Source organism: Coptis chinensis, chromosome 4 (assembly GCF_015680905.1).
Source record: "Coptis chinensis isolate HL-2020 chromosome 4, ASM1568090v1, whole genome shotgun sequence".
Lineage (NCBI taxonomy): Eukaryota > Viridiplantae > Streptophyta > Magnoliopsida > Ranunculales > Ranunculaceae > Coptis > Coptis chinensis.
Window position 1 is genome coordinate 15546800 of NC_141459.1, and position 11328 is coordinate 15558127.

General features: G+C 35.2%; 1 protein-coding gene and 1 long non-coding RNA gene across 2 annotated transcripts; both read right to left on the reverse strand.

Annotated features, from left to right (window-relative positions):
• Positions 1-645: 645 nt before the first annotated feature.
• Positions 646-1175, reverse strand: LOC147502146 (uncharacterized). Its single transcript, XR_015219937.1, has 2 exons — positions 1104-1175; positions 646-890 (listed from the first exon to the last, which is right to left on the reverse strand). It is a non-coding gene; the product is annotated as an uncharacterized LOC147502146 (long non-coding RNA).
• Positions 1176-1377: 202 nt separating this feature from the next.
• LOC147502147 (protein ZINC INDUCED FACILITATOR 1-like) lies at positions 1378-3854 on the reverse strand. Its single transcript, XM_086604454.1, has 6 exons — positions 3745-3854; positions 3592-3636; positions 3411-3499; positions 2662-2705; positions 1735-1813; positions 1378-1438 (listed from the first exon to the last, which is right to left on the reverse strand). The coding sequence occupies exons 1-6, from the start codon at positions 3808-3810 to the stop codon at positions 1378-1380; spliced, it is 384 nt and encodes a 127-aa protein (XP_086460580.1). The 5' UTR covers positions 3811-3854.
• Positions 3855-11328: the final 7474 nt, after the last annotated feature.

Genomic DNA, 11328 nt, shown 5'->3' on the forward strand with positions numbered 1-11328 from the left:
GTTCATAAGTTGCTTCTGATATCAGTCGAAAAAAGTATTTAATCTTTGAAGCATTTAAAGATACAAAATCATATATATACATTTAAAAGCGGTGTAACACTTAACTCAAGTCTAACTTTTAATTTAAAATATAATGGAAAATTATCATATATATACATACATACATCTTGTGATAATAGAACAAAAAATGTGTATAGATTGAATGCTCAAGGCATGTGTAGTTGCAGGTTTTAGTCAAGTAGATAACAAAGATAACGTAAGGGAAACTACAAGACCATAACTTTCTTCTTCATTGTTTTCCTCCCTTCTCGAAGGACCAAGTTTAATAGGTTGGAAAACCCTATCTAATTTCCATTTTATGCAATTATGCAATGAAGATGGTGATTAGTGAAGTACAAAGCGTCTATTGAAAAGAAGGTATAAAAAAATGGTATGTTCTATTTTTGTTTTTCTTTCTATTGGGAAGAGTTTGATTTTGGAGAAGGTGAATTGGTAGAATATATATGAACTCGTAGAGGAAACAAAAGATACAAGCTCATAATGATAGGTAACCCAACAAGCACACTCATCGGTCCAAGTGGTAAAACCTTGAGTAGACAAAAAAAGGAATTACATCACTTGGAATACCGGTTTGCTTCTTGGTTCAGCAGGGTAAGAAGAGTATTAAATTAGCTTAAAAATGACTAGAATATACAGATGACGACATGGGTAACATAGCATGAAGTGAAAATTTTAGCAGACCAGGTACCTAGTGTACAATTGCACAAATTTCTTAAGGTACCATATTCTCTTGGATAAACAGTATCTGGCAGATCTGACTGCAACATCATTCCCCCTTGGCCACCCCTCCTCCAGGCAAGATGCTTTCAGCAATAGTCTCCCTTACAAACCTGAGAAAGGAAAAAAACAACGTCCGAAAAATCTCTCAAGAATGTAAGCAAGAACAGATAAAAGGATAACTAGATTACAAAAATGCCATAAGATGACTTTTAGTTTGGATCAGATGTATAGAGCATTACCACAAGAATGACTGACAAAGGACAAGTAATACATGAATGCCTTGAGCAATTCGTTTTCTTGATAAATGTGACAGATACACTTACCTTGCTAGTTTGTCTCGGGAGGATTGCAAGATATAGATCACAAGAATGAAAGATAGCACAAGTCCTGTTTCACATGCAAAAACGAAAACTTATTCAAAGATTTGTTCACGAAGCCTAACTCTACTCCTATTGATGCACAGTTCCGTTCCATCCCTGATTGTTTGTAGCTAAAAGGAAGCTTATATCACAAGAGTTAATCACCAAATTCCACTAATTCCAGTTTCTTGGAAACATCAATCCTGATTCTTAAATTGCCGTGAGAGTAGCAGAGGTATCACATATGTACTATAGTTTCAAAATGTCCATTTTCCTCAATAACTTGCTTTCTTTCTTTGCTATATAGAAAATACAATTATTAATAAGTTGATAAGCATGACACGCCTTTTTACGATCCAAACAATACATAAAATCCAGCAGCAACATCTATCTCGGACGCCCTCGCCTGTAATATTTGCCAAACCATCAACTTTGGAGAATGGAAATATAACACCATATTAACACCATAACAAGGCATGGCATGAAACACAGATCACTAACTTCTAAAATCTTTGAGAATCAACTACTACTTAGAGAGAATACATAATGTATTTGGCTATTTGCAAAGCTAAAGGCATGTAATTGATATACTAACCATGTATATCGATAAGAACATGTTTTGGCCAATCGCTCGATCCCAAAACTGCTTACGTAAGCGGGATGTGTTTCAACAACTGCACAATCAACAGAAGGTGAATAAATACTAGATTGATGCATCATAAACGAAGTTGAGAGCTTAAAATTTTATTTGAAGAGAGAGTCAGCAATATAGTCAGAAAAGTACTTCTCCTGCAGTTAGAGTAATGTGAGTCTTGCATGGAAGCAATACAAGATTAATCATCAATAGGATTTCAACATCAAAGCCATTCGACATAATAAACCCACAAATTTACATCTCGAGAGAGAAATACACATAGAAGCGTTACTTAATCTAGAGATGCCCAATCGAAGCATGGTCAATATGGATTGCTATGTGGCTCACATCATAAGAACTTCAGGCACAATGTGCATTCAAGAGCTTGAAGCACTAAGGAGACAGGTGAACACCTTATTGAAGTGATGGGCCATGAAACCTAAAACAATATATGATAATGATGTAAAGACTTCGAGGTTAAGTTTAAAATGTGCATTCCGGTCTACTGTTCCATTTACTCAACCTATGCTAATACGACCTTTGAACCATCGTCTAAGTAATACTCTAATCGACTGATACCAAGTATATTATCTATAAGATCAATTAAATATGTACCAAAGTATTTTCAAATGGTTATATCGATATGTACCCAAAACACGTGGATACTTTAATGTCTACCAATAAGTTCCTTTGAAAACAAAAAGTCAACCACAAAATGAAAAGCACGAAACCATATTTAGTACTTGGACAAGAAGGAATGATACAAAAGGGATGGAAGGGAAGTATCACATACAGTGGTGGGGCATGTCTATAACTTTAGCTGTGACCCCATGTAAATCACTTCCTGAGTACATATACAGAATCTACTCAGAGTTTAGTGCTGCGTACCTGGGAGGAAAGAAGTATCCTGGCGCTTTTGTGTCCAAGAAACCCTACATATAACAAAGACACAAGTAATTAAGGAACAAGATTGGAATTTGATTTTTCTTTATTCTACCAGATCACCTTAAATATTCAACGAAATATTGGATTTGCTTTGAAGACAAAGAAATGATGGTATGAATGAAATATGGAAATCAGGGAGAACAATTGTATAGTTGTACACATAAACTCCACAGATGGCAACAAGTACATTAAACAAGATTGACATTGAAACTGTGGTCAACCTTCCACCATTTCCTTTGGACTCGTCATTCTAAGGTGTGACTTAAATAATGTAATGGTGTCACATGTTTGAATGCTCATTATATATCATAAGAAAGAACTGGTATGTTAAACAAATGATCTGAGATATCACTGATATGATCTTGGATTACACTAGCGAGGTTGCATCATGTTGTACGAGCTAGGAAGATGACTCTAAATTTGTATCTGTCTAGGTCAAACAGGAAGCACAAAACAGAAAGCTGTTCTATTGGCCTATATTAAAACGACTCCATTTTTGTGAGGGCTCTATGGATTTCACTTGGTCTTCAAGAACAGCTAATCGTGAGTCACTTTCGCTAGGAAAATAAAACTATAATGTCATCGTTTTTGAAGCTAGAAGATGATACAAATGATTATATATTGAGAAATTGTTGTATTCATGTGCAAGTACATGTCATTGTCGTAACAAAATACTTCTTAAGAGTACTTACAGAAAACCTCCTATGGCCAGTCCAAGACCTCTGAAGAGAGACATCCCAGTCATAGCAATTCCATTTGCAGCTCCTCTTTGCTTCTGGTCCTATTCGTATGGTAATAAATGCCAATCATTCTAGTGAAAATGGCACAAACAAGCCAATAGATATCAATGCAAATATGATAGTGAAAAGTTACCACCGCATTGTTCTGTAGTACGGATAGTCCAGTGGCAATGACTATCTGTTAAAGAGAGAAAAACAATATTAAACAGACCATCATTAAGTTCATTTTTTCTTGTAGGCAAAAAGAAAAGAGAGAAAAAATGACCATCATGAAGTTCATACTTACTGTTAAAACATTCATCAGCATAGATGCACATTCAAAGAAAATTAAAAAGCCGAACCCGGATAACATAGCTATGAAGGGGTAACTTTGCAACACCGGTACAGATAAAGTCATAAAACCTACACGTATAACATAAAGGGAGCACATTCAATCAATAATCTGAGCTGAATCTTAAAGATAAACTTTAAACCATGGAAAATCTTGACACCTACCGCTGCTGTAACGCGAGAAACCATGACTGGACCGAGAATTCTCTCTATCAATGGATATAGAAAAGTTTGAAAGACTAAAAGGCCCCACCTATACTTGAATAAGTTAGTAATTTAATCCCAAGAACAAACAAAGTCATTAAACTACTTCACAAAGATTATATGTACATATACAAAGTAAAGTTGGTGAATTTCTTTTTTAATACTCCTAGATCACTTAACTGCTAACATTGCATTTCTAACAAGACAAATTTGATTTTCCAAGAGGAGTTGAAGGAAAAGATTTGACTTTGAGTATCTGTACATATAATATATTATTGCAAAGTAAGCATTATAGATACTATTCACAAAGAAATTCTCAAGCAATACTTTATCTAATTGAGTAAATAGGTTAAAAAAGAGGTTGGAGAATTTTCTAATTTCAGAAGCACTTCTAATTATAAGTTATAAGAATTAAAACTATGATGATAAGTATCCAACTTACCAGAGATTGTGAGAACAACGCCAACCTTATTAGTCGAAAAACCTAATCCAAAGGTTTTCGAACTGACAGCCCATAGAGAAAATACCTGTGAAAGAAAGTTCAAGCTTCAGTTATACATAGTAATTAGGAGACATTTTACACCCTCGGGAAAATATCCAACTCAAGAACATTCGTATAAGCTCACTTGATGAAGTACTAGAATTGAGATTGACTGAAATGAAAGTAGAAAGAAAAAGAAAAAGAAAGACCCCATCTGGCTCCTGGAAGTGGCAGCGGCAGCGGTTCATCCCTTTTCCCCTTTTGTTTTGTTTACTCTTTTCCAGGTACTGACCAGTTGACCTAATGAGCGGCGAGGTGAAAAAATCCCACTAAAATTTTAAGCCTTCTTTCTTTTATTTTTTTTAATTGGTCTCAAATTTTATAATTAGATTTTAACATTAGTCAAGCTTGTGCATCCGTTAGTTAATATCTCTATAAACGCGTTACAAAATAATTCCGATAATTTACTAATGGTTAAGTAATTATGTAACGGAACACTAACTGTTATTAACTTACTAACGATGTATATGTGTTACAAATGAGAAATTACAATTGTTAGAAAATCCTTGTTATGGTGTAGTGAAAAAAGCTGTTATGGTGTAGTGACGGTAGGTTTTCTCACTGTTGCGGGAATCCTAAGAGTCGTAGAACTGTAGAAGTTGTAGGGAGAGACCGAGAGAATAGTGGGAATCCAATTTGAATGAGTTTAAGATCTTGTATTTTTTTTTTCGTATTTGACTATTTGGTATAAAGTCATAAACCACGGTAGAAAGTGGAAAATTTATATACCACTGTTTATGTTTAAGGTAGTGGGGATGTGGAGTACTCTCATGCTGAAAAAAAAAACTAACCATGGTATATGGCCCAACTTATCCCACGGTTTTCATGTAACTGTGGCATATACTAGTAAACCAATGACCAAAGAAATTTCCGCCGTGGTATATAAGTATTTCCCACGGTTTTTGGAAGAACCGTGGTATAAATGTTCTTATTGACCGTGGTATATGTGTCATTCTGTAGTAGTTTTGAGAGTCAAATTAAGTATATTGGGTCTCTGTCCAATGAATTAAGAATTTCAGAAAGAGTTTTCCTGTTCTTGAGTTGTCGGTTAGTCGATATACGATCAGTAGATGATGACCTTTCAAGCAGTGCAATTTTTGTGTTCTTGGAACTGAAAAATTGAAACTTAAATTTCTATTAACTTGAGTAATGTAAAATATATCAATGTGTGAGAACTTTACCTGTTCATTAGATGTTTAAGTTCAGGAATTTCCAAGTTGTAATAAATTTTTGTTGCTCTTGTCGAATTTAGATAGTATACACTTGAAATATTTTAAAAATTAGTTCATTCCAAGCGAAGGAATAATATGGTAATATACAGTGATAATTGTATTCATAATAATGAAGTTACCATTATAGATATCAACAGTCAACGATGTTACAACGACCACAGGCTGATCCACAGTAGAGTTAATGATATCTTTGTCAACCAAGTCCACCCCATTTTCCCATAATGTAATCCTTATTTTTTTCCCACTGGGTGGTAATGTTTTGCGAGTATATAAATACAGGTAAGAATTTCATATTCATTAAAAAACAAAATTATTGAAAGTTGACCTCTCAGTCCTCAAGTGAATATTTCTCAGTTGCTTCATTCCTTTGCTAAACGTTATGGATGTATGACATTCCTTCAAGCACGCCATATACATCTGATAGAGATTATAAAGTTATAAAGAGATATTTGTTATGCATGAATATATAATATAATATATATATATATATATATTCTCAACGTACCTATTAGATTTGTGATTTGTTTGTAATGACTGCAGATGTTATCAAATTCAACAAAAGCAAACTTGTATGGTGGAATTTCTAATTGAGTTTCACTTAGCAGTCTAACAAATGTGTCCCATTTAAAAAGTATAACAAACTCATTTTCATCAGGCCGATAATTTGAGACTGTTTGTACAATGAAATTTTCAGCAGCATACACACAGCCTTCTCAGATAACTTTTGAGAATTTTTCTACTTGCTTCTTTGGAACAATTGCATGCATTTGATTTCCCTTAAACCAAAATATACGAAAGTAGTTAGTAATTGTTTGCAATAAAAATAATGGAAAAGGAATTTGTGCAATTCAAATGAAATTGGCTAACTTTATCATCTATCAAAACCATGTCAAATCTGTTAGTTTTTCCTTGCACTTCTTTTCCGATGCTCCATTTTCTAGAGACGCGGAACTTAATTTTGCATTGCTGATCCTGGTCATTTATGTCAGACAAAGGAAGATATCCCGGCGTTGTCATTTCAAAGGAAGCTTATAAAATTTTAAAGTCAGAGGAATATAGACCATGGAAGGACTGCTATTTCATTTAAAAAAACTACAGGACTATGAAAAAAAAAAGATAATGAAACAATGCAATAATGAGTCTAAGTGAGCTTCTATATTGCTCTAACATAGACATAAGATTGGGCTAGTAGGTTCTATGTTAGCATATTTGCTGGCGTTAATCATATAAGCTTGTGACTGAGATAGTAGTAAGTATTGGTGACACGATAGAATAAAAAAATGATGTACATTGTCATCAGTACATGTACATAATTATAAAGGTCCTTGCATTGCTGAATTACGCCGAAAACCGAGTTCATGGGCATAACACGCGGTGAAAACATAGTTGGTTGCACCAAGACCCACATAAACCAATTTTGCAAAAAAAGAAAGTAGGGTAGCTAGGATAGCCAGCGATAGTGCATGACAAAGAATAGGACATAAGATTATTGATCAACTTCTTAATATTTGCCTCGAACTCTTGGAGATGTGCATTGGTTGAGAGGGCCATCAATGTGAAGAGTGATCATGGTTTTGTAGTCTAGTCCCCCTAAATTGAGAGCAAGACCTAACAAAACTTAAGATACAACCTATACTTTTTGAAGAAGCATATGGTGTATTACTGAGTTTTCAAACTATCAAACCGTCAATAAATTGTACACAGGAACTGAACATTTGAAAGTAATTCATTGATAAAAAATTACAGTTCACATGAGACATGAGAATGCTTGAGTACACTAACTTATCGTATAGGAAATTGAAGCTCATTGATGTGTTTACTTTGTAGATATACAAAAGCCACACAAAAATTATCATATGTTAAGCCTTCTTCATGGGCGAGTTAAGTGTTGGAGTTCAAACACATGTAACCTGTTGCTTATACACTTAATATTCCCCCAGGTTGAGAATGTCAATTGGTGGGAAAGTAACCTCTTCTCATCACTCCTGTCGGTCTCTAAACCATCATCCTCTTCTTCATAATCAATCTCAGTGACGCTTTCCTTTCCATTGAGCTTGTGTGATTCTGAAAATTGTACTTGGGAATACTCACCTCCGATAGGAGGATTGTCAAACTCGATCTGTTGCATTTCTGATTCTATTAACGCTTACATTCGTGCTCTCGCTCTGATCTCTTGGATAAGTGGAGTAGAGGAAGGAGTAGATGAAGCAACATATAGTCATTGGAATTGTTATTGCTTTGTAAAGAGCTTTGGCAAGTGATGCGGCATTCTCCCTATCTGTTTCAATCTCAATAGTTTGGCTAGACCATCGAGGAACATGTTTATATCCATACAGACGCTGAGACAAAATCCCCACTACCGGAGGAGCAAATGAGGCCAGTATCGACTCAAAAGATTAATCCAGGGCATAGAACACCAAGAGGACGTAAGTGGACACCTTCATTTGTGAGAAAGCAAATTCTTTCCCAGCACAAATTCGCTGGCCAACCTAAGAAGCAAGAAATAACATGAATTTAGTTGTATTCGACTCTGTGCTCCCACAAATTTAAAAAGAAAAAAAAAATGAAGAGATTGTTTGTAATTGGTCTAAAAAATCACAACGGCATGGATAAAAGTAAGTGTTTTTTGTCTAAGAGGTGTGAGAGGTCCAAATTAGTACCAATGGGAAAGTTTGTTTAATAAAATCTATTACCTGGAAGGCTAGGATCTCCATGCGGCAACTTGAAAGGGATCTCCATGCGGCAATTGCCATCTTCGTCGATCTACCTCTCAGGACGATATTCTTCTGCATCCTCACCCCAAATATAGTTCATTCATCCCATGTCATAAGGCTGATACGATACCAAATCACATTTCTTCACCCTAAATCCATCTAGCAAGGTATCATCTCCAAAGCAATATATTGCATTCTACATATAACCAAGACCAGATGTAATATTTTAATAATCAGCACACGTAAACGCAAATAGCTTGGGAATAATAAAAGTGTAAGCATAAGACTTCTTTGGAGTATCTTTTGGAATTGTTGAAGCCAGCTCGGTGACTGGAAGAACTTCATCTTGACCTGAATGAACAGGGGCCTCCACAACCTAAACTTCTACAGTGGATATTTCACCATTGTCTAATGGCTCATGAACCACCTCTCCATTTCCGTATGACACCTCCACTTCTGGAGTTGTATTCTCAGGCATGGGATGCTCAGGAATATGAGAGGGCTCTGCAACAAAAATTGCCAAGAATAAACACAAATGGTACCAAGCCACCTGTGGAATATAAAGAAATGAAAAGAAGATGAAGGCAACCTGGATCTGGGGTAACAGGAGTTAATGTGACGTTTTCAGTGACGCCATTAACTGCAATGGCAACTGCATCGGACTCCACCATTTCATACTCATCCATAAGCCTAAAAACATCATTAAGAACAAAGTACCCTTTGTCTTGTGGGGCCAGGAAAAATGATTGAGTAAACTTCCTTTTCACAATAAGCCATCCAGTTACTTGAACAACTACTCCACCCTTGTAAGAGTCCTGAGCATCAATTGTTTTGATCTCTGCCTTACATTCCTTGTAGTCCATGGAGAGAATGACCACATTAATATCCTGCTCCAAGTTAAATAAAACACTATTATTTCCAGGTGTAGAAATTGAGAAAAAATAGAAAGTGTACCTATCTGAGAAATGAGTGAATGTCGTAGTTGTATGGCAATGAACAACTTTAAGCAACAACTGGGTGCACGTGGAGATCAAATACACACTCAAATTATATTGCCGACTCCTTTTTTATCCTAGAAAAGGTTGATCTCCTGGAAACATAAAACATCACAACAACCCCAATATTCTCTACACAAAAATTCAACCACGTCAACATTGGAATTCTTACAATAAGAATGATTGACAAAAGCTTCTACACCACCATGTGGTAAGGTAGGGAACGTTTCTTAAAAGAGATATATTAATTAATACCAATACTTAGTAGAGGCAAAAAAAAAAAATTAAAACCAAGGACCGAGTAAATTGTTAAGACTTTAAAACCCAAAATTCAATTCACAGTAGTTTCGCTCAAAGCATGAAAGTAACAACTTGGTTGAGGCAAATAAAAGAACAACATAATTAACGTTTACCATAATTTTGAAAAACATGGACCTTATCCTAACAAAACAAATTTGGCATAGACAACATAACTAAAGAAAAAGAAATCACTTACAAATCCCTAAAAGTACAGGATCTTGATATTCTTTTTTTCTTCACTTTAAGAAATACTCACTTGACTTTAACAAAAGAAATAAAAACGAAATTAAGTGTGTTTCTCCGAATTCAAATAATGCACTTCTTTTTATTACTAAGAGAAAAGTTTGTAATTTTTTTAAAGCAATTTATTAAAAAGACTCTTAATAATGGAAGGTATAACTTCAAACCTGACAATTAAATGAGTGACAACTAAACGAGGCTGAAAGATGAAGAATATGATGAGCATACAATAAACATACCCAATCTTCCGTGTGGAGATGAAGAGCAGATAAAGAAAGTTGATGTCTCAAAGAAAGCATCGTTACTCTTGTAAAATGGTGCCAGCGCAAAAAAATTGGAAACCAAACTTGCCCTAAACAAAATTTAAAAGTAAATTAAAATAATAATAATCTAACCTCTCCCATGTGGAGAGGAATTTTCAAGATGAAGAAGAGATGTTGTTGAATACGAACTTTTTAGCATTCTGATTCTCAATTTCATGGTCAATGTCATAGATGTACATCTGTAAATATCTTGGTTTTTATTAGGCCCCGACAAAAAACTTCTAATCCTATGATAAATAGAAGCTCTTGCACGAAATGAGAAGACACCATCTTTACCATTTGCAAGCTCTTTATCAAAATCCACACCCATTGAAGTAAACAAAAATATATGATTGTAGGAGCGGATGTTTTCTCTGAAATGTTTCCCAAGCCTACTGATAAGTGCTCAAAAAGTGTAATTTAACCCTCGATTATGCCTCTTGTTTAGCCATCTTAGTGGACTAATAGTGTTTGTAAGTTATGTTTTATGATTCTACAGGTAAAAAAGTGAGTTTTGTGGAATATTAGAGAAAAATGGATAAAACGGAGCAATTCGAGCATTATGGATCACATGGGAAACCCGTGGACAATCATGGAGAAGGCCAAGGAATCGAAGCTATTAAAGATGCGACTTGGACCTATTTTAAAGTCTATTTAGAAGCCCAAGGCCAAAAGATTCGTTGCTTTGACCAAAGCCCGCAAAAGAGGATATAAGGATGGAGTAGAAGAGACAAAATAGGCTTATGCGTTTGGGACGCATGGATCGAGCGTCCAAACGCATTGATTGCATTTGAGACGCATGAATCGTGTGTCCAGACATATGAATCGACACTGTAGCCAATTCCTTCTCAGTTTTGGAGACGAAGTTGGACTCTGAAAGAAGTCTATTTGTATTAGGAAACAAATGACGGTTTGGAATGCTTTTAGAACTCATTGTAACCCCTATAAATAGAGGACCTAAGTGCCTCATGTAATTTGCCAATTCACTTATATTTTTGTCTCTAGAACTTGA

What these genes read in the sequence shown, in the direction of transcription:
- LOC147502147 (XM_086604454.1), bottom strand. Translation starts at nt 3,810, where the DNA reads ATGTTATCCGGGTTCGGCTTTTTAATTTTCTTTGAATGTGCATCTATG. An exon ending in TACTACAGAACAATGCGGTG is followed by an intron (nt 3,500 to 3,591) that starts GTAACTTTTCAC and finishes CCATACGAATAG; the next exon opens with GACCAGAAGCAAAGAGGAGC. An exon ending in CTGGCCATAGGAGGTTTTCT is followed by an intron (nt 2,706 to 3,410) that starts GTAAGTACTCTT and finishes TGTTATATGTAG; the next exon opens with GGTTTCTTGGACACAAAAGC.